The sequence below is a fragment of the Lichenostomus cassidix genome, chromosome 20 (assembly GCF_008360975.1).
Source record: "Lichenostomus cassidix isolate B80296 chromosome 20, HeHo_3.0, whole genome shotgun sequence".
NCBI lineage: Eukaryota > Metazoa > Chordata > Aves > Passeriformes > Meliphagidae > Lichenostomus > Lichenostomus cassidix.
Window position 1 is genome coordinate 7,748,700 of NC_139500.1, and position 19,957 is coordinate 7,768,656.

The 19,957-nt window shown below is 43.8% G+C and overlaps 1 protein-coding gene across 1 annotated transcript in view; it reads right to left on the reverse strand.

The window, feature by feature from the left end:
- The window catches only part of CTNNBL1 (catenin beta like 1), a 47,462-nt gene that overhangs the window by 19,533 nt on the left and 7,972 nt on the right, over window positions 1-19,957 (reverse strand). Inside the window, exons 3-11 of the mRNA XM_085079578.1 lie at window positions 17,896-18,002; window positions 16,901-17,042; window positions 13,155-13,250; window positions 10,818-10,911; window positions 10,056-10,147; window positions 7,689-7,761; window positions 7,357-7,415; window positions 6,541-6,689; window positions 1,728-1,909 (exon numbers count right to left, since the gene is read on the reverse strand). Coding sequence (XP_084935704.1) covers window positions 1,728-1,909; window positions 6,541-6,689; window positions 7,357-7,415; window positions 7,689-7,761; window positions 10,056-10,147; window positions 10,818-10,911; window positions 13,155-13,250; window positions 16,901-17,042; window positions 17,896-18,002 — 994 coding nt within the window. The remainder of the gene's footprint in view (window positions 1-1,727; window positions 1,910-6,540; window positions 6,690-7,356; window positions 7,416-7,688; window positions 7,762-10,055; window positions 10,148-10,817; window positions 10,912-13,154; window positions 13,251-16,900; window positions 17,043-17,895; window positions 18,003-19,957) is intronic.

Sequence of the window (19,957 nt, forward strand, 5' to 3'; positions counted from 1 at the left end):
TTTTAGGGAGAGTTTATTTTAATAGAACTGATTTCTGGACTCATCTTAATGTTCTCCATTTCTTCTGCATGTTAATGAGACGGGGAGATGTGATACAAAGGCTGTTTGCACGGATCACTCAATTTTTCTGAGGGCAGATTGGCTTTTCATGCTATCACAGAAACAGTCAGGAACTGACCCTGTCATGTCTTTCCAGACTGATCCTCAAAGCAGCCAGGACTGCACATAGGTATCAACTGCAATTTCCAGAAGAAGCAGATGAGACAGAGATTAGCTCACTTTCCAAAACTGAAAAATTAAGTCAATGACATGAACCACAGACTCAGATCTCTACTCAGAACCTCTTATTCCAGCTGAAGCTTTCTCTCAGTGAGAAGAATTAAACAAACCTCACTTTCACACTGCAAATGAAAATTTCAAAACATCCCCTAAATCCATCGAAGCACAACTGCCTATTTCATTACATAAACCTGCAATTTTATTACATAACCTACAGAAACCAAACCTATCTCTGCAAGTCCATTATGTAAACCTCAGACCACAAGACAGCATTTCCCCCTCACCACTATCTACCCAAGACAAGTAACACAAGGCAGATAAAGTGACCAGAACTGTCAGCAGGGGAGTGAATTGCGCTGAGGCTGGGTGGCAGGTGAGTCTCTGCTCTCCACCTGTGCCAGGAAAGCAGCCACTGCCATGCATATGCCCAGCCCATGCCAATGCCCATTCCTAGTCCTCAGGAGGGAGGACAAGCAGATGCCCAGGGAGTTGTCCCCAGCTAGGCAGCTCTGCCAGGCAAAGGAGCTGCTCACTCCCAGCCAGTGCCTCAGCCAGCACCCAGAGAGCTCTGCAGGAACAGCACCTCCCTCCTGGGACTGAGAGAACACCTGAATCCCACCTGAGCTGCCAGGACAGTTCCAAAGCAGCAGATTTGATTTTAGAGCTTCCATGCTGTCGCTATTTTCCCTTGGTTTGCTGCAGCAGTTCAGGATGTATCCCAGGCATGTCTGAGACCCACTTACACCTCTTCAGCTTTTGACAATATTCACCCTCTACAGAACTGAGCTGAGCAATAAACTGGTACAAAACCTCAAGCATCACTGGCAGTGATTTAAAGTTTCTTTCAAGACATAGTCAATGACCAACAAAATGGGAAAGACAATGTTACCAGGAGCAGGAGGGACTGACCCCTCAGCTCAGCATAAGGTCACACAGTAATCACAGTAATACTCCACAGCAGATCTCTGTTAAAGCAGAGTTTTCCAGGGTAGAGAGTTAAAAAATATGAAAAAGAAAAAAAAGCAACTTCAAAAGCAATGCAGTTTATTTCTGCAATGTCTGATGCTCATCCAGTCACACTTCAGTGCTCAGAGCCATGAAAACACTGCTTTTGAGGTGACATTTGTAGTTGCCTCATTACTCTTTTCAAAAGAGTTTTGCATCAGAGTGAGAGCTTCAAACAACAGACTCTACAGGAGTAAAATAACTTATTAACAGCACACGAAATGGAATCGCCAAGAGCTGCTGATACCAAAACAAGCAGGACAAGTGGGCCCTCAACAGCCAGCTGTGACAAGGAGCAGGCTGGACACCCAGACCTGAAAGCTGCAGGAGGAGCCCTGAGATGATGGGTGTTGTGCCTTTCCCTTCTCCCTGCAGTACTTTTCAGACACTGGCTCTCCATTCACCTCCTCCATGGCAAAAAGAAGGATCTGAAGCACACCTACCTTCATGTTCTTTTTCAGTTGTTCCAACTTTCTTTATCTTTTTGGGTGATTTCATGAAGAGAGGGAAGATGGTTCTCAGCCCAAGGATGTCCACGAACTTGTGACAGTTGTCTGTACCCTCTGGTCCGATCATGGCGTGGTCCAGCACCTTCAGGGCACTGCTGCGGGAAATCTTCTTCTCTCTGTGAAAAGAAAGAGGCAAATTAAATTGTACAGGGACATGAGGAGCTTTGGACCACACTCCTTTAAAGAGACAAGAGAAAGGAACATGACAAGGAAAAGATGAAGACTCTGTGCGCAAGCTCTAACCAAGATTTTTCTTCTAGAAGCCAAAACATTGTATCAACAATAACTCTTTTCAAAACTGTGGTGGATAATATTGTCTTGGTTATTTCTTTTTTTAATGTCTTTTATTTCTTTATATTTTCTATTTTTATTTCATTTTATGTATTTTATTGTCATGGTTTTATTTTCTTATTTCTTGGCTACTGAAGAAGGTATTTCTTCGCTCCTTTTAAAAACACTGGCACAAAACAAAATGGGAAGATGGGCTGTGTACAAAATACTGTCACATCAAACAGATCAGGATTTAGATCAAACAATTGCTTAATTTAATAAAGGAGTAAGTTTGGTAAACATAGCTGGGTCAGCTATAATGAAATGCCATCACCAGGAACCACACATGGAAGGAGGCAGATGGGGTCTGCGCTGCTCTGTTTTAATGCTAATTCAGAATGTTGATAGTGATAACTCACATCAATAACACAGGAATGGTCTGAAAATTATCTCCAGCTGCCCTGTACCTCTCAAACCAAAACAAAGGAATTTATAATCCATCCAGGGGAAAATTTAAAACACCTTGTAAAATGTGAACTGAAGAACTAGTTGCTAATAGAGCCCATTAATCTGGCAGACCAGTTAAAAATCAGTAGGAGCTAACATGAGCTCCAATGATCCCAAAGGCCAGCCCAGGAGGACATTTCACCCAGGGTAGGACAGTCACAAGCCTCACCACCTTTCATCCCAAGCACTTGTAAATCTCCTCTGACCCTGCCTGGCTGCAGACTGAGCCATCTGGGACCTGTGTCCATCAGCAGGGGCTCCTCAAAGCCTCCAGAGAGCTGTGGAAAACAATTTCCCTGCAGAGAGCCAACTTCATGAGCCCCCACCAACATGCAAACTAAAACATCCATATATTAACACCCCAACCTGAAACAAAGACCCTGCCCAGTGCAGCCACAGGCACTTCCAACCCCCATGGTGGGAAGGCACTGTGTGGAGCCAGACTCTGAGTTCCCCCTGCCAGCCAAGGGCTGTGCAGGAGAGTGCTTTGGCACTCCCATATCCCCACTACAGAGAGCTAAAAATAAAGTACTCCTTAGGCCAGATGACACCAGAAATGTTTTCAGGGGAAGTAATTGCATATTGATCAGCATTTAGGAAGGCTGTGCAGGGCTGAGCTCTGGAATATTCATTGGGTTTAAGTTCAGGCTTTTAGAGATCAATAGCTCCTTGCCTGGACTGTCTGGAGTTGATTTTATTTGAAATATTTATTCTGCCAGAGGGCAAGCAGTTTATCTTAGTCTCATCTGTCCTTATTGAGAGAACTTTTAGTTGAACACTAATTCACAGACAAGCAAACATGAGAATCACCAAATGGGGAGGAGCCTAAGTGTTCATGGGAACTCTGAATTACAACTTGATTCACTGACCATTGTTTTCCTCCTTTTAACACCTTTACATCTGAGACAAATCTTTTGGTACATCTATTATTTCAGAAAGAAGAGGTGCTGACATTATTTGGACTTTCCACATAAGCAGAACATAGCCTCTGACTTTCCAAAATACCAGTAAAAGCAGAACACTAGATTTCCTGGGAAAGTGTGCATAAAATGGTTCCGTTTAATTAACCAGAAGATTTAGTAAAGAGACAGCTTATGTTTCCAGGGGTCATTAGGAACAGCAGGACAAGAAAACATAAAAAGATTTTAATAATCATAAAAAAATATACCCTGAAATAGCTACAGAAAAGCTTCAGGGAGCCATATGGAGTTGTCTGTTTTCACCTCGTTTTGCTGTACAGGAGACAAAAGCTGTTATTGAGGGTCAAGAAAAGTCCCAGCATAGCTGCAGGATAGAACACTGTGTGGCCCAAGTGATACAGGTCTCTGTGAGCTCCCAGGGTTGCATTTGCCTCTGTGCATACACATGCTCCTCAGTTAATAACTGGGAAAGCCACACGTCATTTTCCCTGAACAACAGAGAATCTCCCTGACACATTCCCCGGGAGCAGCACGGCTGCATCTCCTCAAACCCAACACAACTCTACAGCCAGAGCAATAAGCTGCCTGTCAGTGTGCACCAGGGTGCTGACAGGACAAGCCTGGTTTCCTCTATTTTGGCTAAGCTGCAGTTAGGTTACTACGGCAAGGCCAAGGGATTGAGCACTAAAAGTACCTTCTGACCTAAAAAGAAAATTTAGTTTAATTCTAAAGGGTATTTCTAAACTTTCTGCTGGTGGCCACCACCTTGATAAACTGTTTTTGATAAAGATGCTACATAAAATAAACAAGCCTCCCTTGGTGCAGAGATGCAAATGAAATAATATATCGCCCTGCTCTCGTTCTACTTCCAAACTACCTCCTTCACCTTCTGCTGCCACCAGCTCTTCTCCCAGACCCTCTGCTCACTCCTATGTACCTCCTTGGTGAAGCCCCAGTTCCTTCAGGGCCAACTGCAAGTCCCAGACCACAGCACAAGTCCATGACCTGTCTGGCCAAGGACATGAACAAGCCACATCAGCCCCATCAGGCTCATTTTCAAGCATTACCACTGTCTCCCCATAAACTGGGAGAAGTTCCCATGATACCACATCACCTTTTGCTCTTGGCCATGCATTTTAAGGCTCAGCACAACAAAAATCATCCTGTTCGCATTACTATCTGTAGGAATATCACAGACACATTAAATACTGATCAAAAGTGGCTGCAGCTCTCTGCAGGTCTGTGTGCACAACCATCAATAATGGAACGACTTGGCTGGATGGATTGGGCAGCACAAGACACAGAATGCCATGTTCCCTACGACAGTAATGGAGATTCAAGCCTGATATCTTTATTCTCACACAGCTTATCTATCTCACATCATGTCAATACACTTTCAACTTTGCCTATTTGTCCTTTCAGGCTGTGGCACAGTGATTAACCACCTCCGAAGTAAAACCAAAAAATAACAGATCTCTGCCCCCGGCCATCAGAGGACACCAACAGGAAAGAAAAATACTCTGCCTTGTTTGTGGGTGAGGTTGTCAATCACAACTGAATGGCATGTCTGCTCTCTGTTGTTTGTCATTAAGGTATCAAGAAGATACAGATGTTCAGCTCCAGATCACAACTATCCACATTCACTCCCTATTTACAACACCAGATTGTCGCCATCTAAGTCACGCTGTCCAAGAAAAACTGAGCACCTGGGAGAGCTTCTAAGCACTAGAACTAGACTTGAAGAGTTAAAAAAAAGATAAAATAATCAGCTGTCAGTATAGTACATGACTGTGGACAGTAGTGACAGAAGCTTCTAGAACAAATTCTGTGAATTGTTCTAGAAGCTTCTGTCACTACTGTTCACAAATTCTGTGAATTCTGTGTTTCGTTTTTTTCCATTGTCCCTTTACCAATCCCACTCAAACTGTAGAATCCACAGAGTGAAGTCTTGGAAACTCTGTCTATCAGACAGAGTTACTACTGAGAGATCCATCACACCCTGTCCCTCCCAACCCCTTTGCAACTACTGTGGGGGGCAAATGCATCCAAGAAGAAATTTTCCTCTTGTCATAATTTTCCAGCTGGGATCCTGGTACAAAGAGTGGTAAACAGTAGAGTCAAAAAATGAGTAAAAAGCTGTTAAAAATCCAAACACTGAGTCCCATCCACATGCCACAAGAACTCCAACTAATTAGTTCTGCAAGGCTGGTTTAGCAGCTTAGGACTCCAGGCAAAGGGAGGCCTCCCTCCTGTTCTTAGTTTTGGAGCTTTTCCTTAATTAGCCGCAAGAAAACCCAGTGTTCCTATTTGAATAATCCACGTTGGGTTATTTATTCAGTTCCCTGCTGCCGCATATTCCCCAGCCCTGAGCTGCAGGAGCTCAGCATTCCTGGCTGGTGTTTGCTAACCCACCAGCACACAGCCTGGCACTCTGGGGACAGCCAGACGAAGCCCGCTGTGCCCTCCCACAGCTCTGGGGAGCCAGACAGCCCAGCAGACACAAGTCGGTGCCAGGCCAGCAAGGAAAAGTGAAGAGAGAGAAGAGAAGCCCCAGAGGTTCAGGGTGTGGTGGCAAAGCACAGCACAAGGAATGCAAACTCATGCCCCATTCACAAAAGTAATTTTGGTATCAGCATCCACAAAAATTCATCAGCTCAGAGGCTACACAACACAGTGGAGCCTGAACTGGGGAACAAAAGGGGAAAATGTCTTCCCTAGAGACATCCAAATGTTCTCTCCTGCACTCATAGAGGTAATTTAAATCCTTAGAGAGTTAGTGGCCTGACCTACAGCATTCTCTCTAGATGAAAGATCTGCACTGCTGCTTTCCAGCAGCCACTGTGGCAACCCCAGTTCTTAAGAAACAAAGTTAAAGACAAAAAGGGGAGATTCCATGTCTGAGAAGGTCCAGCCTACCAGCTAGAACAAACTAAAGAGAAGACAGACAAACACCCTAACACAGAGCTTTTATAATAAAACCACAAGTATCTAGCCAGAATACGTGTTGGCACATGAAAAGCAGGAAGGAAATCACAATGCTGAAGAGGTACCTGAGCATCAGGTTCATCAGCTGCAGACCCTCACCCTTCAGGAAGCGATCACGATTGGAGCTGAGCATTAGGCAGGAGCAAAGGGAGTCAAACAGGTTCTCCATCATCTCCTGTTCCTCTGCTGTACTCGGATTGTGCCGTTTAAACACCTGCGTGACAAAGAAAGCAAAATTAGCCATGCTGTTGCAGAACACACTTGAAGAGTTTGCACCAAAAGCTCCAGCACCTGACAGGTGTCAGCCAGTGATCACACAGGTCCTTGCTGCATCCTCTCTGCAGGTACTGCCCTTTGCTCTCCTGACTGTGCAGCCACAAACATGCAGGATCCTGATGCAGGATTTAAAGGGTGATACACAGGGCCTCCAAGGGGAAGGGCAAATTCACACTCAAGTATGTGAATAAACTGATTACCAGAGAATTCCTACACAATTCATACCTGATGTGCTGCAGACAGCACTACCTGAAGAAATACAAGCAAGCTATGAACACATTACCTTCAGCCAGCTTAAACATGGGCAGCCCTGTGCTTGGAGTGGAGCATGCTGAAGAAGGACCAATTCCAACCCTGCCTATCTCCAACTTGGCATTAAAAAATAGTGAAATAATTTAACTTCTGTGTACCTCAGCATTAACATCTTTACAAAAGGGATTAATCTCACTGAGCATGGATGACACATACATGGAAGGTGTTTGGGGACTATACTTCACCAAAAATAAGGCACTGCTAGGACAGCACTGCACCCTGGATATTTTCCACCCCTCCCACCCAGCCCAGCAGTCTCCCGGTGGAAGAGAAGGCATGTGGGAATTACTCACAGATAACTGCTGAAGCAGCACATCGATCCCATCCAGCTCCCCAAGCAATTCTCTGTTGTCTAGACGGAGGTGGGGGGAAGGGGGAAAAGAAAGAGAAAAATGAAGCTAACTGTCAGATTTTACAGCCATCTAACACTGATACATCAGCAAACAAAATCAATACAGCTTGACAGAGCACAAAAGCTGCAGAGAAGGAGAGGGTGGAGGCGAAAGAGCACATGAGGGAGAGTGAAGCCAGCAAAGGGGAGCTGGAGGCAGAAAAGGACTGCTGTGATCTGAGAAAAGCCTGGATGCTGCCCTCACAAGACAGAGATATGGCAGGCATGGCTCACCATCATTATTCTGGAGCAGAATCGCCAGCACCTCGCTGCAGTACAGCTTGTTGGCATCAAAAGGCATCTTAGCCTATGAAGGAAGGAACAAGAGAGACATCAGGGCACAGCCCTCAGCATCTCACTGATTTGAAGAACACATTAATCAAATCACCAAACACATGAGCAGCACTTAAAATAAAACACAACAGCAGTAATTCTACAGTTTTCCTCAATGACAGAACACTAGTAATTCTGATTCAGGGGTGACAGGAGGTGCATGTAGGCTCATGCACACAGGTAGAAGCTCTGCTGTGATCCTTCACATAGCCCTACCCTATATCAGTAGGTTTGGCCAAGTTGGCTTAAAACCCTTAAGAACAGTCTTCAGTTCTTTGCCACACAGAATCTCTTTCCTGTGATAAATTTTCCACAATGTTCCATGGGTGCATGGCACTTATCCCTGTTCTGGATCTCTGTGCCTGTCAGCGAAACCAGAATTGCAGAACATACATCACAGTAACATTAAATAGTAACTGCCAGAGTTTCGTATGAGAATCAGAGAGTAACAGTCAGAAGAACGTGAGATGGGTTTTGCCTGCACAATCACATGACTTCCATTTCAGATATTCCCTCCATCCTCAAATATGCTAAAAAAGTCATAATGAAACCAAAATACTGAATTTGAAACCCCAAAAAAAAAACCAAACCCTGGAGTGGATTCTGAACTTGATCCAATGTTTTTGCATGTTGCCAAAGCTGTTTCATCTACAGAAACAGATTGAACATTAACCAATCAGACAATAACACAACATGGTTTACTGAGGGATTCATAAAATAAAACAAGTTTAAAAATCATCAGTTTCCAGCTATTTATATTCCACTGTTCAAGAGGGGGAAAAGCAGAAGTCTTAGGCTTAAAACATAACATTTGTCACCCAGCTTTTTCTCCAAACATACGACTCCCTGCAGCATGCTGCACAGTCCTGCCTGTCCAGGGATGCTGGACCAATCATCCCATCCTGCTGCCATGGAACAGAGCACAGCATGCTATGAGCTCTCCACCTGAGCTTTCTGAGGCAGCTCTGACAGTCACAACACAATGAAACCTGAAATGTTGTCAGGAAACAGAAATTCATGTTCTGTGCTCTGTGCCAGATATCCTCATTGCTGCACAGACAGAACCCTGATCTTAAAACTTATCCCACAGACATTGTACAGCAGCTCTACCCAGCTGCTGAGATCCTGGGTTAATCCCAAACACATCTGTCAGGGTGAGAGATTCAAGACCAAGCGCTGCCAAGAGCCAAAGCACCTGGAGAAGGGTTCATTAGCTCCCTTCAACAGTGTGCAGGCAAGAGAAAGCCCTGCCTGATCCCACATCCCAAACCCAGGGATAACACAGCCAGGGAGCACAACAGACACATCCTGCACAAGCTTGGAATGCCATTTAGCATTCATGTTCTGTGGCTCCAAGCAAGGGAATTCTAGTTGGGATTATTTTGCTTTCCCAAGTTTCACAGTCTTTCAGCTGCCAGAGCAATTCCAAGGTAGGTAGCAGTACCTACCTGCTAGGACTAAAATTAACTTCATTTTTTCTTTTTAAGCAAAGGACATAATTATGTTACTACCTGTAGTGAGAAATTACAGATTACTTCTGCTAACAAGGATGTGAGGTGCACAGAGGGGTACCTGCACTTACACAGCTGATGGAGCATTTCTGGAATTCGCAGGCTTTCTGATCATGCAGACATTTAAGCATGGAAGTGCTAATGCCGTACTGACAGGTTAGAGAACAGTCAGAATTTCTTTGCTATATTTCCTTTACTAGCTCTATGAGAGAACTGAACTATCCATCCCATTTCTACAGATTTTCCAGTGAATGTTTAGGTATCTTTTAACACAAGACAGAGTTAAACTGTGTAACTCACTGCTACAGGATGCAGAGGATGAAAAGCAGCTTTTAATTTAAAAGGCAATTAGTTGAGTTCAAAGCAAAAGCCACCCCCAGCAGCATTTAAACGCGGGTATCACTTAAAACTCCAGTAAGTGTTAGAGACATGGGAAGCAAAGGCCATTAAATGGTTAATATTAGTGTCCCCTCTCACTGGTCAGCTTTTATAGTCCTACAGATCTCACACATGGACTGGAAATCCACCATACACGAGTTGTATGAAAAGAGAAAAGAGAAAACTTCTACTGCAAGACATTTATAAAGACAAGACCAAAGTGTATCTCTTTAAACTACAACTGCTGAGGACACAGACCCTGAATTATAACTCTTTGTCCATAACTGGGCTTTTACAGCACACACAAACAAAACTGGTTTTTCTTAAGCTAATTTTTGTGCTAATTGGTCTGTGGAAGGAAGGTGGAAAACCAGCTCACCTTCAGCCTCTTGAGGAGCCACTGCATGAGGCCCTGCTGTGCAGCCTCTGTGCACATCTCTGGCCGGAACTCTGCCATGTTCTCCACAATTCCTGAGAAGACAGACATGGAAAACAGATGGTTTCCCCACCAACAGTTCCAAACCTTATGTTTCCAGTTTTCTCGCATTCTTACAGTCCTGGGAGATTACAATCCCGAAGGACTGCAAGGAGTGGATGATGGCCTGACTGCCAACAGTGGGAACATCCTGCAATGGTTCCGTGCTGTGCAAAGATCAGGGAGCAGAGAGGCAATTATGTCCTTCCACGAAATGGAAATGCTTTACAGCTTGAAATTTAACTATATTGCTAAGACAGAAACAAAGTATAGCTCACAGATCTGTACATAGTAAATAGATGGGCAGTGGAGCACTTTCCTGAAGGTTTTTAAAAGATGTGTAGATAAGGCACTTCAGGACATGGTTTAGTGGTGGCCTTAGCAGTGCTGAGTTAACAGCCAGACTCAGTGATCTAAGAGAGTTTTTCCAATCTAAACAGTTCCGTGATTGCCTCTGGTGCAGTGCAGTTTGATCCATTTATCCTCTGGCTCTAGGAACAAGTGATTCCAAGCTGTGCTTGAATAAAAGCTGCAACTGGTCCTGTATTGCAGTGCTGGCAGTCCAAGGTGAAAGGACGAGGTGTGGGAGGAAGGAAGGGGAGGGACAACCCACCCCCCTTGGTACAAACCACAAGAAAATTGAGGGGACATGCAGCAGCCACTTACCCAGGGTGTTGTGGACACCATCAGCCTCTTCTTTCACACTTTCATCCAGGCGCTCTAAATTCTGGACCAACAAGGCCACAACCTGACCCTCCACCTAAATCCCCGGGGTCATGGAAAAGATAAAAAGATAAGAAGATTAAAAAAAAGGAGACGAAGGAGAAAGAAAGAGTGGAAGAGTTAATAAATAATAAAAGTCAACAGCCCTATTGAAACACCCTGCCAGACATGATCAGAAGACATGAAAAACCCTGCTGTAAAATCTCAGAGGAAGTGAAGGAACCATGATGTAAATCTGTCACCATGTTTTTTTCCTAATTAATTAAACAACTTCTGTGTTTCAGATTAAACAGAAGAGCATCAGGTGGTAAACATGAACCTTGTCACAGTTTTATTTCCTGAACCAGCCTGATTGATTTATAATCCCCCAGAATTCTGAAGCACGAGGCACACAAACCACTGTGGATGGGAAAACTGTCAGCTCTGTAAGCAGTTCCACTCCCAGCTGGTCACTGCTGCTGTACCTCCCACCTAAGAGGTACAGAAAGCTGACAGAACAACGCTCACACCCACAGATCCAAACCCAAGAGATGAACAATCACCAGCTGAAGTCCTGCATTTAGCTCCTCTCAAGATGAATGCACCAAAATTACTTCAGAGAGTTAAGGAAAACCAGACAGAGCAGGGGGAGTTCCCTGAACCACAGAGCTCACACCCAAAATATGCCTTTAAAGCTGGAATCGGACAGAGTCAAACTTGACTCTGGCAAACTTTCTATTGTGAACATGAGCTTGGAAAAGTTAAAAATAACATTTACAATTCAAACACTCTTAAGCAGCTTTGAGCCCAGGGAATATGTGGAAAAAACACAAATATGGGCTGCTGTGGAATACAGTGCAACAATCTTCAGATACCTACAACCTTTTACCTACTTTCTTTGAAAAAAAAAAAGCAATCTAAAAAGCAGATATCTAAACATGTCTCCCCAGATAGGCCTGACCTGTTTCTTTCAATGAGGACAATGAAACCTCTAAACATGGCTATTATCAGGGACTAGTCACAATGAAAACAGAGAAAGAACTTCACTTGATTTACTACCTCTCCAAGTATTTTATAGAAAATGTCTTCTCTAGCAGCTCCTCTCTCCCATTTCATTCACCCAGCAATCTCCCCACCAAGGCAGAGTAATTAACAACAGCCCAGAGGCCAGCTGGAGGAACTGGGCTCCAGGCACTGCCATTAACCTTTGGAAGGTAACATTATAGTGACTGGACAGAAAGGATTGTAGGAGAAAACAGAGCAGCCAAACAAAGCAAACAAAAGAAAACCTCTAATTCCCCATTTTCCAATTTCAACACAATAGTTACAGAACCAGACACAGCCACAGCGACCCTCAAAGGCAGTGATTCACCAGCTCCAAGGTAGGACAGGCCTGTAAAAACTCATGTTTGGCTGGGTATCACCTCTCTGGAGAGTTTAGCATCCTCCTTCTGCAGCCAGGGAGCAGGAGGCATCCAGCACAAACACCAGGAAAAGGGGAAATCCACCCCCACTGAGGACAAGAGACACTAAGAGAGTTAACTGTGCAGGGAACACTTAACACCAACCAATGCATCTCCTACCCACCTAGGTAATCTTCTGGGCTGATTCACACTCCATGCCAAAAGAGATCCCTAATTCTAGACCCTCCTTCACCCTTAAAGTTCATTTGCTCTGCTACTTGAAAACTTTCAAGCTTTTATATCTTGTTAAGAAAAAAATCACACCCTCACCAACAGATGCCCCAGTTCAAGGCCAGATTTCTGGGCTTGAAACAAGAGTTGCTGGGTAGAAGACAACCAGTGTCCTGCACAAGAGGTTAGACTGAAAGACCACAGCAGCACCACTGTCCTTCAGGTAACAGTCCCTGCCACAAACTTCAGTTTTCCATGGGTGAACACAGGTCACCCTTTTCAACAAGAGAGAAAGGAAATGCAAACAAAGCTCCTATTTTCAATGGGACAGTGTCCAAGTCACAAATATTATTAATTCAGTCTCCCTCCCTGCACCAAAAAATCTCTCAGCCCACACAAATTTTGCAATATGACGGTGTTCCTTCCAAAAAAGAAGTGGTGCAACTATGTGCCAGTGGTGCAACCACCCACTCCCCTAACTCTAGCATTTCATCAAAAACACCCATTGTGCTCTCAGGTTCAGAACAGGCTTCTCCTGCCTATGTCCATCGTGATGTTGGTAGCACAGATACCCAGAGCTGAAGAAAGCAGGGTGGATTGGTGTTCATTGCCGGCCTGTCTGAGGCAGATGTAGAGGCACTGAAATAATCTGGGGTTTCCTACTTACAAGAGCATCTATGAGGACTTCAGCTCCTTCTTCACTCTCATGGAGAGTATCAATGTCAGTCAGCTCTTGCAACAAGTCAACCACAGCTATGGAAACATGTGCTGGGAGTTAAGGACAACCAACAGGGAGGCAGAGACATTTAATATCAATAGCAGATGGCTATTATGGCCTAAAAGCCTGTGTTCATGACACAACCCCAAAACAACTGGCAATACATTACCAGTGAGGTGATACAATGCATTACAATTGCAGCAGCAGGGCACAGGATACCAGACCTAAGAGCACAGAGACTATTGCAGCAGACCCTCCACACAAGCACTAAAATTACGGAATTCAAACATTTAGGAATGATAAAAACAAATGTGATTCTGTGCTTACAGCATCAGGCAATTTTACTGTCTCTTCATGGTAGTTATTTATTTTTTTCAAATCAAACATGCTGGAGTTGGTCTAATGAGGCACCGTCTTGCATTGTCAAGACGGAACACAAGCAAAGAGAAATGAGTTATAATAATGTGATTTGGGTATTCTGCTCTCAGTGATAGCCCTGCTAACCTGATACACACACACCCCTAACGAGGGCACCGCCGGCAGCAGGAGCCATCACCCCCCTCTGCCTGGCCCAATTAGGGCAGCATGCTCCTCAAACCGCAGCCCTCGCAGGAACAGCAGAGCTTCTGCCAGCCCAATTTTCACTCATTAACTCTGGGCTGCATAACACACAGCTCCCCTGCCTGCTGCACAGCTCCCTTGTACGACAAGACGTATTCCAGCTCATTAGACCCACTTCCCTATTCTCTCAGACATGCTGATCAATCCTACCCACGTCCCAGGGGCAGAGCGGGAGACGCAGTTTTCTGCATGTCCTAAATAACCACTCTGTGATGGATTTCTCTCAAGTGCCCAGGCTGACAAACCAGCTCCCAGGTCTCCTATTTGTGCATTTGCTCCGACACACAAGCAGCAACAGGAAAAGTATTTTCATCTGTCTTTTCTTAGTAGGGTTCAGCCATGTGCTATGGCTGGCTGGAGAAGTGAGCTCTGCAAGAGAGAGACTGGACCTTCTGCTGGACAAGTGGCAGGCAAGTCACCAGCATGCCACCTCAGCAAAGTGTCACCTCAGCAAAGTGCCACTGCAGTGACGAAGGCTAATCACAGACTGCACTGCACCAGCAAGAGCAAAACCAGCGAGTCAACAGAAGGAATTCTTACCTTCTCCTTGGCACTCATGGAGCAACTTGCAGAATAGTTCATTCAGTTGTGCACTCTCCCAGTAGAAGAGAGACCTTGACATACTGGGCTTGGGAGAGCAGAAGACCACCGAGGTGGTCTGGGGGTTAGTACATGATGGATGAGGACCAATTGAGGGAATGGGGTTTCATCAACCCATGGAAAAGAAGACTCAAGGAGGAATCAGTTGAAGATTTCTGCTGTCTCCTGGATGCTACAAAGACAACTGAACCAGGTTCTTTTGAGAGTGCACAGCAAAGAGCTCAGCAGAGTTCATCATGCAGGCCATTGCTGTCTGGGAAGCTTCTGTCGAGGCTTGCAGTGAAAGTAACAGCTATCCTATAAAATTTAGGAGATAGTAAAGCAAAGCCTGGCTTGAAGCTTTCATGTCTTTCATTAATAAAATCTTGTCGGTGATCATCTTTCATTCACATGTTTTGCGTAAAACTGTATGAATCATTCAGCAGATTATTTGCTCCCCCTGGACATTGCTTTTGTCTCCTTGCATTAGTCCTTCAAGACACCAAATTTAAATCACATCTGAAGAGCCATTTGTTTAGTTCTCTTCTAGAAGAACTCATTTTAAAAATATTTTCCCATTTGTTTTAACAAATCATCATTAGAAAACTTGAGCTGCATCAATTCAGTTTTATGTGGACATGCTTCACTTTAATAATGCTTCTACCCTATACATGAGCAGCAGCAGTTTCTGCTTCCAACGAGCTCAAAACACTCCAACAGTTTTATAACAAGAAATATACCTTTCCCAAAATTGCAGTTCTCAAGCCAAATTCATACCCATAAACTCACTGACAGGCAAGTTACAAACCGAATAAAGAGTTCACAGTGGAAACCCTGACAATTCTTTGACAGCAGCAGTGACCCCACCACAAAGCTTTCCATGGCTGACAGGACAAAGCAAGCTGTACTCCAGTGCACTTCATCTGGAAAACAGCTCTGCTATCCCAGTCAGTATTCCCACAGTTCCTTTTTTCCCTGTGAATGAGAAATTCAGGGTAAAAGCACATAGTCCAAAAAAGTCTGTGGTGTCTGGTATAAAATAAATAATTAAACTACAGTAACCACAAAATTGGTTTTGCATGGGAGGAGCTTCCCCCTGTACAACATAAATTGTTAACAGTTATTTGAGAGCCATTTCCTTACAGATCTTGGATAAGGGAAGCTGTGGGGTTTACTGTTTTGCAGGGACCAGCATTCACCACATCAAGGTTCCATCTGATGCAAGTCAAAATACCCAAACACATAAGCAGTGCTCTCTAATATAAGCTAGCATGCAATAAAATATTTATGTTTTGGTTTTACCTTCTGATCACTGCACCCACTTAGAAAGAATGAATTACGAATTCTCAATAGATGATGCTATAAAGAAAAGAGCTAAAAAAGAAAACCAAGATCTGTGCATCCGACCACAACATTCAGCACTAACAGGCCTTTTCACATTGTATATTCCAAAACACCTCAGGAAAGCTGGTTAAGTGTTATCTCCTGCTTTACACATAAAGAAGCAAAGAATAAATTACCTTCCTAAGGCCATGGATCAATAAAAATGGAAAAAGAAAAGCCTGCTTGAGTCCCAAGTCGACACCCAGTGCCCTTTCCACGGGTTTTCACTGCTCTCTCCACTCACTAACATTTTCAGGACACAGACACACAACCTCCCAAGTCATGTAATTTTTCAGCTTAATCTGCTGTAGAATATTTTACAAGCAGGGTGAGCTGAGCTTTGTTTTCACAGACTGCACAGCGGTGAGCCAGGCATAGTGCCAGTTCCTAGCTGACAGCTAAGCATCAAGGCAGCAGGATACTCAAGAAATGGCACTGCTTTTGATCAACACTACCAAAACGAGAAACTCTTTCTCAGATGTCCTCAGAGCTTCAAAGCTACAAGAGCCACAGAGAGATCAGGTTCAGTGACACTAGACCTCACTGAGCATGGAAATAGAATTGTCTTATGGGCTATGGATATGTACTTAACCAGAGGGGCCACATGAGCTCCATGCACACCAAACTAAAGGTATGGGCACATGAAGAAGGCACATTTACAAACTAAGGTGCAGTATGTGGTGAGCTAGTCCATGACAAACAGCTCACAGCCTGACAGCTCAGCTCTCAGCAAGAAGGGGTAAAACAGTTTTATTTTCACTAGGGCTGTTCCAGACAAAGTTTGCACAGTCTGAGATTATCACCGCTAAACCCAGGCCTTCATTTCTCCTCTGTTGCTCATCTGTTCACACTCTAACACTGCCACTCAAAACTAGATGAAAGGGTCATAAAACAAGAAAGGAGAATAACAGCACTGAAAAAAATTCAGAATCAATATTACTTGAACAAAGAAGGCTTTCACTGGGCAAAAAAAAAAAAACCCAACACATAAATTCAGTGTGGTGGGAAGAAGAGAAAAACATCTACAGGAGCCTTGGAAAGAGGATATGAGAGATTACAGAAAAGTCTGTAGAAAGCCTCTCCCATGAGAGCTGCTTTAACAACTGAAGGATATCTGTGTTGTCATGTCCCAGCAGCCCAAGCAGAGACTGCACAGCATTCAGCTCCACCAGCAGGTGATACAGACCGGGCATCGTCGCGATCACGTGCATTTCCTGAATGATGTCATTTAAATCCAGTTCCGACTCCATGAACCTGAGGCAAGAAAAAAATGGGTAATGAAAAGGCAAGAGGAGACCACTACCTTCCAGGAGACACCAGGTAGGACTTGTTACCCTAAATGCACATGGTACCAGCATTTCTATCCTCTGTCCTACACCTGCCCCTTGAAGTTAAATCCTGCAGCAGGATAAGCATTTCTACTATATAATTTACATAAAGTAAATCAGCAGATTTGTTCCAGCTGTGTAAATCAGTTCTAGAAGTTCTAGAAAAAAATTAAAATCAAGATGCTGTAGCTACACATGAAAAAACCTGCTTATGAAACAAATTCTGCAGAGCACTGCATCTTCCCTAGCTACCACATATTAGTATGTGGGTTGTATGAGTCTGAAGTCCATAAAAATAATCTGGGTAAGGGAAAGGGCAGCAAACTGGACAAAAAGTAATGGAATTGGAGTGTAGGAAGAAATCCCTTTAATGTGAGTAATAGAACACCTTGAAGGGAGGAAGAGGCTTCTAGAACACAAACACCACAGCTGGCTCTCCAAGACCATCCAGCCATTCTGCTCATCGCAGCACTGAGTAACACGAAATGATTTCCTCCCCACACAGACCTCTGACAACAGCTTCACAACAAATGATGGGATGAAACCTTCAATTATTGCTAATCATTGTTTTTGTGCTGCCAGCCATATATCGGCCACACAAGAGTCTCAATAAAGCCATTTTTAATTAACAAAGTCAGTTCCGAATACAATTTAGAAGAACTATAAGGCAATAACTGGTGTTACATAAGCCTTATGTAACTGAAAACATCTCTATACTTCAGAAATTGATTTAGGGCTTACACCTAAAATCAAATGAGAAAAGTTAAGCATAGTCTTACTTCTCTGGATTGTCAGGAAACTTGATCCGCAGCTCCTGGTTTTTGTAAGATCTCTTCTCAAAGGTGAGGATCATCTTCTTCACTGAACTTTCATCCAAAGGTTCCTCCTGACCAAATCACAAAAGGCAGAAAAGTGAGCTTTGGATGGTTGGAGAAGCACCAGCAATGTGGTGGCACTGCAGCTGGGCCCAGAGCCCTCAGAATTCCAGCAAGCTCTTGAATCTCACTGCAGAGAGTGGCCAAACACCTCACACACCATCACTACCCACTCCAGCTTGGACCCTGAGCTGTTCTTTTACACCTGTTATTACCTGGCACCACCAGCACATATAGAGAATTTTTTGCTTCTGACATAAAGCAAACCTGCACTCCCAGCCTGTGCCCATGGAGAGCTTCTCTGCAGAAGTCCCTTGTGCTATTGCTTTTTGTAAGTCTACATTTAACTGCCCTGAATTTATGCTCTTCCACATTTTCCTCACTTGGATAAGCTTTCACTGCTATCTTAAAGCCTTTTCCTAAAGAAAAAAATAGATCAATATTCTACTCTAGTATTTTCTCTTTATTTTGTAAATGCTCCTGAGGTGTTTCTCAGTTGGCATTGTATATTTACTGTACAGCAGCAATGTAACCTTGGCTGCCTCCCTGACACCTACAAACATTTTCCTTAGTTTATGATTTTAACGCACTTCTTTTATTAAAAAATTGATGTATAGATTTCCCTGTGTAACCTCTTCCCTCTCCTCTGTTTGACTGTGTTACAACCCCTATTTAAGAGAAGCCCTCAAAACAAAAACCAAACCAGACACCCTCACATCTAAAGGTGTCTGGTTTGGTTTTGGTAAGGTGTCCATCCCCTCCTCAGGATTAAATCAAGAGTTGCTACTGGTGTTGAAGATTCTTTGGTCAGTGACTGTAAGCAGTAACCTGGTATGAGAGAGAAAACCTCCATTTCTTCAGCAAACTCCATTACAATAATAACACCAGTGCAAGCCTTCAGTTATTGGATTTCCTTCATTCCTTTGCCCAGCCTGTCTCATTGCCATCCCACTCATGTCACCATCCCATTCAGGTAATCAATACTACAGTGCCCAAAGCACATTCCTCTTACACTGGGATTTCAACCCACACATGCTGACACTGCTTCCCTCTATTCCCTTTGATTTTTTGCTTCCTCTAACACATATCACCACAATATCTCCATTAGGATCAGCTTTATATCTCGTATTGAATTTGCATTCAGTATTGCAGTGTCCTACAGATTAGCTTTTTCCCATCAAATTTACTGGGACAAAGCACATTTTAATGGCACTTATATTAACTGCAGTCCAAAGTAATAACGAGAGATTTGAGTTCTAAAGAAAGCCTGGACTTTCAGCCTTTAAAATGTCTGGCTGGGAGGACTCCACTTGACAAAGATGAGGGACTGGCACGCTGCAGGAATCCAGAAGACTCTAGCCAGTCAGAAGGACTCTTGATTCTGTCCATCCATCCTCCCTGGAGCTCAAATGCTACAGAAATCCTGCATTATCCTTCCTTGCTATCAGCAACAACTGTCATGGCAATAGCTCAACATCAAAAAAACGAGGGAGATTCTCAGAGATGGATGCTGGCAATGCTGTATACAAAGGACAATGATATTTTACAAAGCTACAAGATTCTGCAGTGGTGAATATCACTTGTTTTTTTATCAAACAGGACACGGGCAGCAGGAAGCAAATATCTTCTAGATTTATACCAATCCATGTGTCACATTTATAAAGTGATCTTTTCCCTGGCCCTTGGCAGAAAGGCCAATGCAGCATTGGATTTCTGTCTCCAAGGCTTGAAATCATTTACCCTTGACAGCTGCTACCCCCCTCCTCTGACCCAAGACCTTTCTTGTACAGAAGAATGTTTGTTTATTTGATTCTGTTGCTGCACAGCTACAAAGAGGGGGAGAAGCTGCATGGCTGGGGGTACTGACAAGAACAATAGTTAGGAAATTAGAACACAGAAACTATTTCCTAAAAATATACTTTAGAAGGTGATTTGGGTATTCTCAGATGAAACAGAGTTTAGACTT